This window comes from Ailuropoda melanoleuca, chromosome 8, assembly GCF_002007445.2.
Source record: "Ailuropoda melanoleuca isolate Jingjing chromosome 8, ASM200744v2, whole genome shotgun sequence".
NCBI classification, from domain to species: Eukaryota; Metazoa; Chordata; class Mammalia; order Carnivora; family Ursidae; genus Ailuropoda; species Ailuropoda melanoleuca.
The window spans coordinates 93,429,770-93,446,661 of NC_048225.1; the positions used below are offsets into that span (position 1 = coordinate 93,429,770).

The window sequence follows — 16,892 nt, forward strand, 5'->3', positions numbered from 1 at the left end:
GTTGCTATGAACATTCATGTTCAAATTTTTGTGTAGATGTATGTCGCCATTTCTCTTGAGCGTGTATTTAGGAATAGAATTGCTGAATCATATGGTAACTTTACGGGTAACTTTTAAAGAACTGCCAAACTGTCGAATTGACTGCACCATTCTACATTCCCATCAGCTGTGCACAAGGGTTCCAGGATGAGAGTTCAATTTCTCCACATCCTCATCAACACTTGCTGTTGTCTTTTTAATTTTAGCCATCCTAGTGGTATACCTGAAGGGTTATCCTGTCTCCAGAACAAAGTCAAAGATCTTTAACAGTCAAGCCCATCCCAGTCTGGTCTTCGGACTCATCTCCTGCCAATCTTCCTGGCTGCCCTTTGTCTGTCTATGCCAGTCTGCACGTGTTCCATGCTGCCAGACCTTTGCTCATGCTGGTCCTCAGCCTGGAATGTTCTCTTCCTCCCACAACCTCTTGAGTTCACCAGAGGCAGGCAATATATGTTCATTTCTCTAAATATTGTTTTTGTATCACATGTGGTAATTACATGTTAGGCATGCAAAATGTTTGAGTGAGTCTTACTCACCCTTCTAGATTAGAGCAAGTTCAAATGTGACCTCTCTGAGACACAGTCCTTTACTTCCCTCAGAGTTAATCATTTTATTACTGGTTTCTTTAGTTAGTTGTGCATATGTGTTTTTGTCCTGATAATTCCTGGAATGCATGGACCATATCTCATCAGGCTGGATATCTCTAGGATCTCGTAATGTGCTTGGTACCTAGTGGGCACTCAAGAAGTATTCATGATTATATGGGAAAGAGGGAGGGAAAGACTGGTTGTAGATTTTCAGTAAAAGCTTATTTATAGAATTGACAGGTATATAGATTAACTTCCTGAAAGTTGTGTTCTATGTTCCTTTCAAATAGATGAAAGCATTTTCAAGAATAGATTACCACGTTTAGTTATTTCTCCTCCGTTTGTTTTGTCTACTCCTCCCCACATAGATAAGAAGAGATAGTTAACCATATTTTAAATAAATTGTAGATGCTGTACTAGAAAAAATTAGCCTCCCAATTAGATGAGGACATTATATGTCACTACTATTTCACTTTGCAGAGTGTTCATATATAAACAAAACCCCCTCCCATTTACAACAAAAGAAGGGTTGTGTGCGTATTCTTTTTTTCTTTTCTTGGGAAAGGGGTAAGTATTCTGTGGAAAGGAGAGAACCAAGCTAAAATAATGATGATATTTAAGTTCTGGATGTTATTTGCCTAATTTAAGGTCTTGAAGAGAAAAAGAGTGACAGTTGATTACCTGAACACAGAAAGTACTGAAGACTTGATCTTGAAAACTGTGGGAAGTGGGGAGAACACGCTGAGCAGCCATACATCTCTGGCCCACTGAATCCCTGCATCCGAAGTGAATGTGGGCTGATGGTCAGTGGAAGAGCTCTGAAATGTGGCTCCTGTGGCTACAGAATCTCAGAATCAGCAAGAAGGTTTTTGCCACTGTGAGCATTTTGATCAGGTTCTAATAGGATCTAGTATTAGGAGTGTCTAGTCACTTCCTTACCAAGAGGGGGGCTCTCCGGTGTGTGGGTTGCACGAGGACATCGTCTGTCTCCCTTCCTCTGCCTAAGAAGACTTTCTCCTCCTAGGATTGGTAAATGCTAATCAGGGTCAACAAGGCCAATTTGTAGCTTTTGGCCAAAAGGCTGACAAGGCTCAGATGCTAGATGGAGCCCAGAAGAAATCCCTATTGCGTTCTCTCTTGCTCCAGAGTACCAGTGTACTTTCATGGTGATGAGTTAGGACTTGAACTTGTCTCATGGGAATCACTGAATTTCTGCAGGATTCTTTGGCTGGTTGGTTAAGTATGCTTCCTTTGCTAACTTCCTCTTGGAGGACAATAACGTTAGCATTTGAATTCAAAATATTCAGTTCTAAAGGACTGTTCTTTTGTATTCCTCACAGGGCCATTTTCCTGTTCAAGAGACTGTTTTAGAGGGAAGCCAAGATACGTGGATTGGTTGACATTAGTTATGTCCTCATTGAATCTCAACTAATGTCTTGCCTCCTATGCCCTTTTCTTTTCTCCTTCTTCTCCTTCTTCTTCTTTTTCTTTTTCTTCTTCTTCTTTTTTTTTTTTTAACAGATACTAATTTTGTGTTGGGGAATGCCCAGATAGTGGACTGGCCTATCGTGTACAGCAATGACGGATTTTGCAAGCTGTCTGGCTATCACAGGGCGGAAGTGATGCAAAAAAGCAGTACCTGCAGGTATTTATGTCTGGGGTGGTTCTGTTGAACAGTCTATCATGGTATCTTCTGGAAAAACAAAACGGCTTACTTGGTGTGGGGATTGCCTTTCTCTCATTTAGTGTTTATTCAGGAACATTTCTGGTGATACCATCTCTCGTTCACGCACTATACCGGGGAATCAAAGAAGGCTTCGAACATGGCCTCTGCAAACTGACTGGACTTGTAAGTCACTGAGACGGGGTCACCTAGAGAAACTCAGGAAAGCCACTTTATCTAGAAAGTGGGGACTCAGAAGTTTATGAGGTGTTAAATGAAATGATATGAAAGTTAGGTGATGCTATAAAATGAAATGAAAATGAAATAAAATTTTAGGTGATTAAATTAATTTTTGAAAATACATGACTGTTTGAGAAGAAACCCTACCATGCTGGAGACAAGGGCCTTGTTCATAGGGCTTTTCGCCAGAAAAAGAAAAGAGAACTGAGATTTGGTTGCCTTCTAATTCATGCTGTCACATCTCTGGTCGCTCACTCGGAGGCAGGGGCAGATTGTGCTAACAGTGCACGCAGCCTTGGCGTTTGACAGGGTTACTAATCGAGCAGTACCCTTGGGCCGGGGCATTAGAAACGTCCTTTAAAGCATCTACAAGGTGTGGAGCTGAGCAGAGCGAGCCGAGTGGGGCATGTGCCTGGCCCTGCCAGACACCCCCCTGCGGTGCCCTGGCAAGGTCTTGGCTCAGCACAGCCTCTCACTCCTTCTCACTCCTTCTTCGGAGTCTTCTGTCTTCACTGGCGTTTGCATGAAGTGGACTCATTTTCCCAGACCTGCCAAATCAAGAAATAAAGTCATCTCTGAAGGGTGGAAAAACCTGTCTGATACAGGCATCGTCTTTGGTTTTCAGAAATTGAATTTTGATGGTCTTAAATCAGCCACGTAACTAGTTCTGATGAGAAGTATTAAATGCTTCAAAAAATATCCTTTTCTTAAATTTTAGGTGTTTTGGGCTGGGAAATGGGAAACTTAAGATTCTCCTTCTTCCCTTCAAGATGTAGAAATTATGATTCTTAAGTCCTGCCATAGAATTCTCTTACATTTGTGGTGTGCTGTTATCCTCGTTAGCGTCTCTCTCTGTACCTGCATCTACGTCGATATTTGCATATATACAGTCAAAACAAATCAGGGAGTTAGCCTCACTTTCTGGAGTGACCTGAGCAACCTTTTCTTCCCTTTCTTGCTTCTTATTGGCTCTAACCAGACCCTTGAAGAAGATCAGATCAGATAACTTGCAAATTTAGCCCCCTTTTCTTTCATGCACAATTGTAGGAAACTTACTCAATTCCCTGAACGTGTCCCTTTCCTAAAGGTAAAGTAGACCTGCCTTCGTGCTGGCTGTATTCCTAACGGCTCAGGAGCCTCTTGTGCGTATTGCTTGCATCGCAGGTGTCTGAAATCTAATGTCTGGGTAAAGGAAACTTACAGCTACCGGTCAACTACAGTTTGAGGAAGTACATAAGACTAATGAAAGCCGGGTGTAATTTTGGCACCTCACTTATTTCAAGTCTCCATTTTACAGGGATTTGTTTCCCCTTGTGAAGGAAATGGCCAGGCTATATACCATGGTGCCACTTAAATGGAGGTCACTTATCTAGCAAGTTAACTCAGAAAGAGAAAGTGGGAGGAAGCTAAAAAGGCAACTGGCTAAATAGGACGGTCACAGAGCTTACGTTTTCTTCCTCCTCCAAGAAGTCCTCTTGTTCTCAGGCAGGGCTAATTTAGTCGTGATCGAGCCATCTTTTTAAAGATAAGTCAACAAGCTCAGTTATCTCTTTTCCTGATTTATGGATGAAAAGCGGAGTGCTGCACGAGAAAAGCACGAGGGCAACCATACGTAATGATGTCTCAGCAGGCTGGGAATAACTTTGAATAACAAAAGTGACACAGAATTCATAAAGTCAACAGTGAGGGCACTTTTTTTAAATTTTATTTTTTTAAGTTTTTATTGAACAGAGTGCCGGCAATCGCAAGCCTGCAGTAAGCTCAAGGCGGTTCCAGTAGCAAGCCAAGCAAGGCCCTTGAGTTGGTGGTAGCCTTGAGGTTCTCTGTGGCTCTGCAATTCTGATTCTGTGATTCAAGTCATCACGAGAGAGATTGCGTTCAGCATGCACAGTTTTGGAAGATGGGGACTGTGTTGTTTAGAATGCACGCCCCGGCTTCCACCTTACCCAAGGCTTGGGGGCTGAGTGTTGGTGTCCTTCTTGTTCTGGTAGCATGAAGGCCTTAGGTGGATGGGAAATGCTCGCTGTGTCCATGGTGAGGCTTTGTCCGAGGACTGGCTTTTCCTGCCCCATTGAGAGATGGCTTTTCTCCTCTCCCATGTTGTTAGTGTCCTGTGCTGTGGTTTATTCCACCTAGCTGGGGGTATATCTAATCCCCAAGGGACAAAGCTTATTCACAATGAGGCCCAGTCCTGGCCATTTTCCTGCCTCTGCTGAAAACCAGAATTAGTCAGTAGGAAGTTCTGTCTGGAGGTTTTTTCTCATTTTCTTTCATGCTGCTTATTTCCCCCCTTAGTCTACTTTTCTCCAAATGTGAGCAGTAGGGAGGTGTATTGGTAAAAACCGTAGGATTTTATCATTTCAATTTTTTAAGCCCAGTGCTTTTTGGGGGGTGGCGTGGGGGGGCAGGAAACAGAGCTGCACACAGAGTGCTGAATCTTCTGTTTCTTTCCTTAGCTCTGCCTTAATGGTTAGAGCATCAAATTGCACCCTTGGTGCAATTCTTTGGTTGATGAATTTTTGTGATTTTTTCCTATTCTTTCGTTTATTTGGTTGGGAATTAGAAGAGGAAAAAAATCTGTGGTCCAGATTTACTCTGCCATCTTTCCCGGGAAATTTCCCAGAGTTGTACTTCTAAAATGCAAATCTGATTATGGAACTCCTTTGCTTAAAACTTTGGAGTGTCTTCCCCGCCCCCCATTGCTTTCAAGATAAGGTTTAAATACCTCCACTGTGGCTTATCATGCCACGTGCTCCTTCATGATCCGGTCTGTGCTTATCTTTCTATGTTATCTGTTGGGGAATCTCCCCTCATTATGTATATTCCAGTCCCAGTGAACTGAACCACATTCAGGTTCCAGAATTAACCTCCCTCTCACCTCTCTGCCTTTGCACATGTTTTTGTTTTGCCTGGAATGTTCTTTTCCCTGCTTTTCCCATCTAATTTCCACCTGCTCTTTAGATTTCATTTGCTTTTACCTCTGGGAAGCCTTCGCTGACCACACAGGGCTCTGGGCCCGTATTCTGCGTTCTGTAATTCTGTATGGGTTGGTCACAGTGTTTTCTGATCCACTCTTTTCTGTGTATCTCCTCTTATTATACCGTTCATTTTCGGGGGAGGTGGTGATAGAATGCTGGTGAGTTAGTAAGTCTTCTTTGAGTGAATGTTTTCATTGTGCATGTGAGTGTGTGTGAGTGTGTGTGTGTGTGTGTGTGTGTGTGTTCATTCCACATAGCACAGGGCTAGGTAGAGGAGAGATGATTAACAGATGCTGGCACAAATACTCAATATTTGTTAAACTAACTTGAGCTTTTTGGTTGATTTGCAGTTTTATGTATGGGGAGCTGACCGATAAAGATACAATTGAGAAGGTGCGGCAAACGTTTGAGAACTATGAGATGAATTCCTTTGAAATTTTGATGTACAAGAAGAACAGTGAGTATTCGGACCATTCCGAACCATACCTTTACGTGCTTGGAATAGTAAAACAAGTCCTCTTCCTCTGTTGTTGACTTGGATTTTCTTCTCCCCATTAGCTAAATGTTGTTGCGTGAGGCTCTTGTGTATGTTGGGATAAATGGTGTGGATTGCTGAGTTATACTGTTCCTTACAGAACACTTGAACTTGTTACTAACCAATTAAGACTTATTTAAAAACATTTTTTTTTTTATTTATATGAGAGAGAGAGAGAGAGCGCACAAGTGGGGACAGAGGGAGAGGAGAAGCAGTCTCCCTGCTGAGCAAGGAGCCAGATACGGGGCTCGATCCAGGGCCCTGGGATCATGACCTGAGCCGAAGGCAGACACTTAACCAACTGAGCCACCCAGGCGCCCCCAGTTAAGACTTCTTGATCTCGGGGCACCTGCTGGCTCAGTCGGTAGAGCACGTGACTCTTGATCTTGGGGTTCTAAGTGTGAGCCTGATGTTGGGTGTAGAGATTATTTAAAAATAAAACCTTGAAAAAAAGAAAAAGACTTCTTGATCTCTTTTTCTGCCAAGGTAATGTTCTTCATATTGGTTTACCTATGGCGAGCTGCTAGCTGGAGATACTTATAGACTTTAAGCCTTTTGGGGGGAAAGGAAGCCATGGGACAGCGACTCTGGCCAGATCATCTTTGAATCTGTCCTCCACGGTACCTAGCCCAGCAGGTAACACCAGTAGATGCCCTGTTAGGTAAAGGGGATTACGAGCACACTTATCCTGATGAGCGCTGAGTAATATCTAGAATTGTTGCATCAGTATGTCGTACACCTGAAACTAATATAACCCTATATGTCAACTACACTGGAATTAAAAAGAAAAGAGTTTCTGAATAAAATTTTCTTCTCCCGATCACCTTAGTTTTCCATCAGAGTTGGTATTACTATTCAGAGTGGTTTGTGATTTTGTATTTGTTTTGGCTGCAATGATTTCCACAAAGTATATTAATGAAGAGTTTTGGTCAATAGCCATACACAGGTATAAAACTCGCTTTTCTCTCCTGAGGTTTCCTGCCGAATGGAGATGAGCCATGTTAGAAGTATGGAACAGTGGGGCATATGGCCATAGCAGGGCTGCAGAGGTGTCCAATAGTGCTGTGTTTTGGGTTTTAAAAAACGATTTTGTCTGTAAAGCATTCTGTTCTTTATATGTAGATTAAATGGTAGGTCATAGATTCAATAGAACGTTTCCAGAGTGGCGCAGATGGCACATGAGGATACGGGTTTATCCTGGTGGCATTCAGAGTGATACATTTTGCTCTGGAAAGCAAAGGGCACATGTTTTATCTGGAAGGAGCTGGGTCTTCGGTCTGCAGTGTTGGAGCGGGGAGCTGAGAGCACTGTTTGCTTGCCGCCCTGTGCTGATGCTGATCTGAGAGACTGGCTCGGGGCGTCAACTAATCCAAGAGGGCTGGTCCTGCAGCTTTCACACTAGCGTGGAGCCTTGCTCCGCCTCCCTCCTGCAGCCAGTAAGCTGAGTTCTTACCCGGCTATTCAGCAGGAGAGGAGCAGGGTGAAAGACCGTGAATGGCTCCTCCACTATGGGGAGCACAGCCCAGAGCACCAGCTCTGACCAGGAGCACACTGGCCTTTTCATGGGAAGGAGATGCTCTGCCCATGTGTCCTGAGCTAACAGAGGAAGTTCGAGGTTTTTCACACTGGGAGCCTTGTGTACTGAACAGTGTGGATTTCCCCTTGACACAGCATACTAGTTGGGTAGGTGTCTCACAAAAATAACGCTTTGCAGTTATATTTTGCTTCACAGTTTTCAAGCTTCATTAGACTATGCGTTTAACTTGCTCAAATTATATGTGTTTGGCACAAAAGGGAGAGAAGGGGAAACTTAATTTAAATTGAGTCAGTGATTTCACTTGCCATGCCCTTTATTTATTTTTTTTTATTTTAATTTTTTTTATTATATTATGTTAGTCACAATACAGCACATCCCCGGATTCCGATGCAAAGTTTGATGATTCATTAGTTGCATATAACACCCAGTGCACCATGCAATACGTGCCTTCCTTACTACCCATCACCGGTCTATCCCATTCCCCCACCCCCTCCCCTCTGAAGCCCTCAGTTTGTTTCTCAGAGTCCATAGTCTCTCATGCTTCATGCCCTTTAGGGAGCACGTACCCCAGAGGAAGTGTGCGATGAGGAGGGGAAGCTGCTGTTCCCTCAGCTGCCTCTGGGGCTGAAGGCCTTGTATTACGAGCATCTCATTGCACTGAAGGTGGTTCTTGTAGCTGAAGTTCTGAATGTTAGGTAGACATGGCCCATGCATGGAAGTCAGTTGGTTCAACTAATTCTACCAAAGAACAATCATCTCTTCCTTGCTCTGAGGTTGTGGTAGGCATACTGAGAGATGCATGCTGGTCTCCAGGGGGGCGTATCTGCCTAGGCATGGGGCTCTACTTCCGGGGTGGTGGTAAAGAATTTTCAAGAGTAATTGTGGTCATATGCAATTTCTGTCTTACCCTTTGGCTTGAGGAAATAAACTCTGTGGAAGATAGGGCTCCACTCTGTTATAAAATGTTGATTCTCTAAGCCCCGTGAAGTAGACATGGCTGATGTTGTTTATGCCCATTGTATAAGAAGTTAAATTCCTTACTCAAGGTCGCACGGAGTTTCCAGTGTCCTGGCCATTCTTCCAAGACTGGGTACAGGGCAGGGCCACCATATATAGCTGTGGAGGCTATTCCCTGAATAGAGGGCAACTGGAAGCCAACTTACGGTTTACTTGGTGAATCCTCTACGCACCGTAGCTTAGCGTTACATCTGTGCTGAGGGAGGAGTCTCTTTCTAATTTGCACAAAGATGTCTAGAAGGCTAGCGGGAGTTCCATGCAAGGCGAAGCCTGTACGGAAAACAGGGAGCAGGAAATTGATGCAGATAGTGTTGGGTTCTTCCTAGGAACCTGTTCACTGCCTCCCAACTCCTCCAAATCCCATACTCTCCTAAGGAATTTAGAAACTTTAAATAATTTATTAAGCCTGAGTATTTTACATTTGCACTGAATTCTGTGGTTTTTTTTTAAGATTTTATTTTTTTATTTGAGAGAGAGACACAGCACAAGCAGGGGGGAGGGACAGAGGGAGAGGGAGGAGCAGACTCCCTTCTGAGCAGGGAGCCCAGCGCGGGGGCTCGATCCCAGGACCCCGAGATCACGACCTGAACCAAAGGCAGATGCTAAACCAACTGAGCCAACCAGGTGCCCCCATCCTTTTTTTTTTAGCTGCTTTTTATTGACCCACTACTCTGTGTCAGACACAGGCTTACAGTAGAGACGTGGTTATGAAAAGAGACACAGCTTCTGCCCCTATAGCAGGGGGGTGGCAGCGTCCACTCCACGGTACAGAGCCCATAAGTGTTTTGATGGTGACACCATTTGGAAAGGGTCACCAAGCCCTAACTTAGAAGGTCAGGGAAGGAAGTCTTCCTAGCAGACAGGAAATCCATGCAGAAACTAAAGATGGTGGGAGTTAGGCAGAGGAAAGAGCAAAGAGTAGCTCAGGCCGATGAAATGCACTGGTTTCAGGAGACCCAAAGCAGGGCGCCTCAGACTTTGACATACATAGGAGATCACCTGCATATTGCAATTCTAGTTCTCTTCAGTGGTTCTGGGGAAGGCTCTGAGCTTCTGCCCCCAGTGATAGCAGCGTCACTGGTGCACGTATCACACTGAGTAGCAAGGACAGAAAGCAGCTACAGTGAAGATTGACTTCCATGTCTACAGGATGTGTCTCCTTCACGGCCGGATCCCCTGCACCCAGCACAGTGCCTGACACAAAGCAAATGCTCCCCCAAACTCATGGAGAATTGCATAAATATGCAAATCAATAAGGGGTGACCATTGAGGCTGGAGAGGTTAGGAAGGGCCAGTAATGCAGCCACATTAAAGAGTTTAGAATTTGTCTTAAGAACAATGTTTGGGGGGCACCTGGGTGGCTCAGTCGGTTAAGCGTCTGCCTTCAGCTTAGGTCATGACCTCAGGGTCCTGGGATCGAGCCCCATGTCGGGCTCCCTGCTCAGTGGGGAGTCTGCTTGTCCTTCTCCCTCTGCCCCTCCCCCTGCTCATGCTCTCTCTGTCTCTCTCTTAAAATAAATAAAATCTAAAAAAAAAAAAAAGCAGTGTTCAAGAAAGAGGGTGGGGGTGGGGGAGGTTAAGTATATAACCAGATTTATATTTTGGAAAGATGACTCCAGTAGAATGGGGAGATGGAATGAAGCATAGGAGACTGGAGGTCAGGGGCCCACTTAGGAGTGACCTGGCGACAAGATGGTTGCAGCCTACAGGGGGAGGGGGAAGAGGCAGTTGAGAAGGAGAGATGTCCAGGGATGTCTCCTCCAGAACCAAGAGGACTGAGTGTGGGGACTTCGTCATGGTGCCTACTGACTGGCTCTCCCCTCAGTCTGCCAAGCCCCAGGCAGTGCCCAGGAAGCAGGAAGCATAGTGTTTACCATCAGGAGTTCTTCATTTGGCCTCAAGGAAACCATGCTGAGTATCTAGCACAGAGCCCGGCATCGAAGATGCTCGGTGAATGTTTGTTGAGTGACTTTGGAAGGAACTCTGCAGTTACCAAGAAACAGCTGAGTGCAAGAGAAGCATGTGGTTCCGAGTGAGGGCCTCAGGGCTGAAGTGGGAATATTGTGGGGCCCAACTGGCCAGTGATGCCTCCGAGGAGCAGACTGAACAGACCTGGGCCGGAGGAGGGAGGGAAGAGGCAGAGTTAGCTTCTGCTTTCAAAACATCTAGTTCAGTGGATGGAAACGTTCAGCATTTTGAGGCAGTAGAGTCCCGGGGGGAAAAGCGCTCTTCTTGAGATTTTAAAATGTGAAATGTCATTTCTAAAAGAATTTTTGTCTTTTCCTCTGATTTTTAAATTGAATCATTTTTACTATGGAGAATACATGAACATAGGAAGGAAAACAATCACCCCAAAGACTCAGAGCAATATTACTATGCTATAAACTTTTTGGTGTGTTTCCTTTTAGGTTTTGTCTTGCACATGTTACATAATTGAGATTTTGTTGTATATGCAACTTAACGTCATACATATGTTTAATCTTTTATCATAAAAATATCCTCCTCGTTAAAATCCCCCATAACTACAATTCAGGAAAAATTCATTAATACTTCCTCCACTGCTGGGTATTTATGAGGCTTTAAACTTTATTAAATACCGTGCTGAGGGGAATCTCTTCATGTAAGGGTATTTATTGGCATTCTGAAATATTTCCTAGAAGTTGAGAATTATCACATCAGATAACGTGAGCTGAGGTTCCTGAGACGTTCTGCCAAACAGGGTTTCAGAATTGAACCCATTCCCAAGTTCACTTTCGGGTTTCGAGTGCCTGACTCATTGTACTATGCCAGCACTCAACAGTAGCATTTTCAAATGGTCCAATTGCCTCCAATTAAACCTTTGTTGTTGTTGTTATTTTAGATTTTATTTATTTATTTGACACAGAGAGAGAGAGAGAGAGAGTACACACACAAGCAGGGGAAGAAGACGGAGAGGAAGAAGCAGGCTTCCCACTGAGCAGGGAGCCTGATGTAAGTGAGGCTCCATCCCAGGACCCTGGGATCATGACCTGAGCTGAAGGCAGACGTTTAACCGACTGAGCCACCCAGGCACCCCCTTTTTGTTGTTTAATGAACATTTTTAATGTTAGTGAGGCTGAAGTACTTTTTCCTATTTACTGTCTGTTTAAAATTACCCTTTTTATGTTAATTGTGCAGATTCTTTGCTCATATCTTCTATTTAATTCTGGTGATTTTCTTATTGATTTTTTAAAATAAACTCGTAATAAATTGGATTCTCACCCCCATTCTTCCACAGTATTTGCAAAGACAACTTTGTAGGAAGAATCGTCTATTGATAAGCATTCATGTTTGTCCTGCTTTTGGGAGGTTGGGAATAATTAGCAGAAGGCTTCCTGGTGTGCTTTGAAATGAGTGTGTGGGACAGTAATCCATATCTTGAAGGGCGGATGATTTGAGATTTTCTATCGATTGGCCAGTCTGATGAGTAAACCTGGGCATTTTTGTAGTGCTATGTGTTTCGTGTCGTTAACATAACTCATTCTCAGTGCGTTAGATAGTTTTCATACACCGGTGACAGTCATCATGAACGAACTCATTCAGTAAATATTTAGGTGGTCACTCTTGTGCTAGTCAATTAGTTTTTCCATTTTTCAAACAAGCAAATCATGACGTATCGGCTCTGAGGGAAAGCAGGACACTCTCTGGTAACGCTCCACGGCATGTGACGGACTCCACAGTTTGTGGCATGGTGGGCGGCCTCCTGTTTGGGACCTCTGGATCAGCTTCTGCATCAAAGAAGCCCAGGAAAAGGCTTCTTCCTGCAGCTGTGCCAAGCCAGCAAGGAGAAGCTGCCAGCCAAATACTTACTGATTAGCTCCCGTCGGCATATGGGTTTGAGCCAAAGAGATGCAGATAGGAGAGACTGACTCTGCCTTTGAGGAGGTTACAATCTAGCTGTGGAGACAGATCTAATAGGAAAACCATCATATTTTGCCCATTTTCCTAATGGATTGTCTTTTACTTATTCAGTGCTAGGAGCTATTTATACGTAAGGGATATTGATTCTATATTGAAAAATATTTTTATTTATAAACGTTTTTCTTTTTAATTAGACTTTTAAAATACCATTTACAAAGTCAAAAAAATTATGGCAGCGTTTTCCTTTATGGTTCTGAGCTTTATATAATGTTTGGGAAGCACGTCTTTTTACTTAAATAATGAAAATATTCTTCCATTTTTTCCTTCTGATACTTTTAGAGCCATGTTAGGATATGTAAAACGTTAAACCATTTGGAATTGGTTTTTATGTGACGTAGCAGTTTAAGTTCATTTATTTTCCACATTGCTTGTTGAGTTGTTTCAGTACTATCTATTACAGAATGCAGCTCTTCCCTTCTAATTTGAAATGTCCTTTTCTTAGATGCTAGATTCTCACACATTCATGAGCTTATTTCTCTCCTCTCCTTTTCCAGGAGTCCTTTTGTAAGGTATTAGCTATGTGAATTTGATTAAAATGCTCTCCCACTGGGGTTCCCCATATGTAAAACGGGGAATAATGCAGTCACAATTCCATCTCACAGAGTTGCTGTGGGAAGTTAGCCATAAGGTGTCAGGACTGGGCCCCATTGTAAGTACTTAATAAATGATACTGTTGTTTTCACTGTTGCTTATTTTAGGGCCCGTGCCAGTGGCTCTTAGTTACTGTACAGTTGACCTTTGAACAAGGCAAGGTTAAGGGTGTCAGCCCCCCCTTGCAGGTGAAAGTCTGGGTTTAACTTTTGACTCCCCCAAAACTTAACTACTCATAGCCTACCATTGACTGAAGTCTTGCCAATAACATAAATAGTTAGCACATATTTTGGATTTTATATGTATTATACACTGTATTCTTTAAGTAAGCTAGAGAAAAGGAAATCTTACAAAGAAAATCATAAGGAAGAGAAAATACATTTACAGTACTGTATTTATTGAAAAAAAAATCCATGTTCCCTGGAGGAAGTGGGAGGGACAGGCTCTACATTTTCATTCCAAATAAAATTCTCTCTCTATAAAGAAAGAAAAGATCTGTGTATAAGTCGACATGCGCCACTCGAATGTGTTTTGTTCAGGGGTCAATGATGGGTGATAGTCCTTGTTATCATTTTTCTTTCAAAAAATTTCAGAGATTTCTTGGCTGTTCTCCTACCTTTATTTTTCTACTTGAATTTCAATTCGTCAAACTCTAAGAAAAACAAACAAAAAAAGAACAATTGAGATTCTGATTGAAATTGCATTAAATTTATATATTAAAAGAGGAGGTTTGACATCTTACAAAATTGAATCTTCTCATCTACAGACAATGTAGCTCTCTCCATTTATTTAGGTTTTCTGTTTTGTTTTGGTCTTCAATCAAATTTTAATTAAATTGAGGCTCAGGCATTGATTTTTCTAGCTTTTCCCCCATGTCTGAGACTGGCACTCTTCCTAGGAACTGGTAGAGGCAGCCCTGGAGTTTCATTAAACATCTTGAAATACATTCTCTTTTAAGTCATCCCAACACCCCTGTGAGGTAAGATCGAACATTTCCATCTTACAGGTGAGGAATTTAAAAGGAAGGGAGGAATGTATTGGACACATATTTTTACTGAATTTAAAGTAGGTCTATAATCCCCATTTTGCAAATGAGAAAACTGATTCTAAGGGGTTAAGTTGACATGGCCGAGGCATACAGTAAACTAAGAGATGGGACTCAAACCCGGGACTTGGGATTCCCAGTCATATGCTCTAATGGCCATGGGCATTGCTTCCCACTGGTGCTCTCTCATACTCTCTGTACTTGTCATTTGTCTCAGTGAAGGTGACCTGGGACCAACCACTCTGTTTCCTAGGGGAGGCCACCATTCCCTAGTCTAGTTTCTGGACCTATCATCTGAATGGCCCAGCACATGGCAGCCATTCCCATGAGCCAGTTACATGGCGGTCAGTTCCATTGCTGTTGAATATGGCGTGGTTGCCTGGCTTCCTGATTACAGAGAGTACCTGGGAGAAGGCCCAGGGTAGAAGGAAGCCTGATGGAGACCAAAAAAATCTCTTGTATACCTGAGCCTTGCTTTTTTGTTATTTGACTACTGGAGTTGAGAAACCTCATGGCCCTGTCAAGTTGTCAGGTTCATTACTACCTGACCGAGGCAGCTAATTAGGCATGAGAATTGCAGAGTGAGCAGAAGGAGGAGCCTGACCTGGAGCTTCCCCTCCACTAGCACGCTCTGCCAGGAAAGACCGGCTTTCCTAGCAGCAGCCGCCTTGGCCATCAGCCTTTGCTCTGTTTTTTCTGGATTTATGTATTGATCTTCCTTTATTTATCATTCACCCTTTGTCCTTTTTGCAGAAACAGGACATCAAATACTTGCTTTTCTGGATTTGCCTGCTGTAGGCACTTGGGTGCAGAGGCAGAATTTTTTTTTTTTTTAAGGCAAGCCCTTTCTTTTATTTTTTATTTTTATTATTTTTAAAGATTTTATTTATTTATTTGACAGAGATAGAGACAGCCAACGAAAGAGGGAACACAAGCAGGGGGAGTGGGAGAGGAAGAAGCAGGCTCGTAGCGGAGGAGCCTGATGTGGGGCTCGATCCCATAACGTCGGGATCACGCCCTGAGCCGAAGGCAGACGCTTAACCGCTGTGCCACCCAGGCGCCCCCAGAGGCAGAATTTTAACCTCATCTTCCCGATTTTGTGTCTGTATGTGTGAGTATTTGTTCTTGTATTGCCTTTTTTGTATCTTGGTGTAATGAATTATCGTCTAGAATCTGGGCTCTCGGAGAGATCCCTGGAGGCCAACTGCCCTGGCCTCTGCCTCTGGGCAGGTCTATATCTGAACGGAGCCAAAGGGCTCCTGACTATCCTTGGGGGCATCTAGAGGGATGGAAGAGAAACCGAGTGAGTGGGGCTCCAGGCGCTGGGCAGCTGCATTCACTTGAAGCACCTGTTTCATATATTGAGACTTTGAGTAATGTTCCACTGGTTAAAAATGCTTTGCTCTTGAGAGTAAAACTTTGAAATTACTGGTCTGTGCCACCTAGGTGGGACTCATGTTCTCCTTTGAAAGAATTTCAGAAATGAAAATTGAAGTCCATTCTGTGTGCTTTTCTAGATTGTTTAGGGAATGCTAATTTGGGAGAGAGGCAGGTCAGAGTGACTCTGAAGACACTGGAAGTAGGATTTATTTCTTTGGAACTCAGCAGGTATCCCTAGAGTACCTGCCTCGCCACGGGTGTGGAGTTTCCCAACTCCAGGATGGTGCCGTTTGGAGTTGAGCAATGTAATAGCCTCATGTAACCCTATGCATAACATCGCACTACACAGGGGTGCAGGGGATGAGACAGAAACTTCAGATCTCCTGCCCCAGAGTGAATTATGGTCTATTTAAAGAAAGAGCCCTCCATTGTTGAGGTTTGAAGGGAGACATCACATAGCACTTTCTTTCCTTGCCCGTGATCAGAAGCAATTGAGAGAGATTCAGGAATCAGGCAAATGGAGGTTAAAATTTCCCCTTTTTGACCAGTGAAGCTGATCCTAGAGAATGTAGTTTATGTCTGTGGGCAAGTAAATCTTCTAAAAATGAATCCTAGAATCAGACAGACTTCCGCACCCAACACAGGTGCGGAACCACAGGCTTCTCCTCCTATCGGTCATCCCCCTGCCCTTTTGACTTCTCCCCTAACATCTATAGAATGGGGAAGCAGAGCAGGGTGTGGATTCATCGCTAAGAAAGCAGAGGAAGAGAAGTGGTTGAGCTACACATATCTAATTCTTGACCCCTGAATTAGCAATTCAGGGAAAAGACCCGAGAGTTCCTTGGAAATCTGTCTCTCCACTCAGATACCCCAGATCAGGCGGTACGAGGTTCTCTCCCTCAACAAGCCCAACTGATCAGCCAGAGACATGCTCTAAGGCCATGCGTCCTGACTATATGAATTTTTGGTACAAGATTCATATTTATTTCCTGAAATGAAATGATCAGAATAGCATGTGTTTAATCAGGGAACATTTCTGGAGGAAGCAATGGGCTCAGTTTGGTGGAGAGAAGCACACAGCTTTAAACAGATTGACCTGTAGAAATTGACAGGGGCGGGGGAGTTCAAGATGAGCTTGAACTGTAGTAAAATGAAAAGGCTTCCCACCACGATGAATACAGTAGGCTCTAGTGATCTGGGAGACGTAGGGTAACGTCATCAATCCCAGGGGTCATAAAGGGAATATCAAGATTAGATGGCACAGTCACAACTGGAAAAGTTCACAGGCCTGGGGCCCAGCTGATACAGTGCAGGTGGCAGCTGGGAAGGTTATGGTTCCAG

At 43.6% G+C, this 16,892-nt stretch overlaps 1 protein-coding gene across 5 annotated transcripts in view; it reads left to right on the plus strand.

The window, feature by feature from the left end:
• Positions 1-16,892, plus strand: part of KCNH1 (potassium voltage-gated channel subfamily H member 1) — a 353,228-nt gene that overhangs the window by 23,807 nt on the left and 312,529 nt on the right. For all 5 annotated transcript variants that reach the window (XM_034666902.1, XM_019797426.2, XM_034666905.1 and 2 more), the window contains exons 2-3: positions 2,148-2,271; positions 5,858-5,964. In XM_034666902.1, coding sequence (XP_034522793.1) covers positions 2,249-2,271; positions 5,858-5,964 — 130 coding nt within the window. In that variant the 5' untranslated portion in view covers positions 2,148-2,248. The remainder of the gene's footprint in view (positions 1-2,147; positions 2,272-5,857; positions 5,965-16,892) is intronic.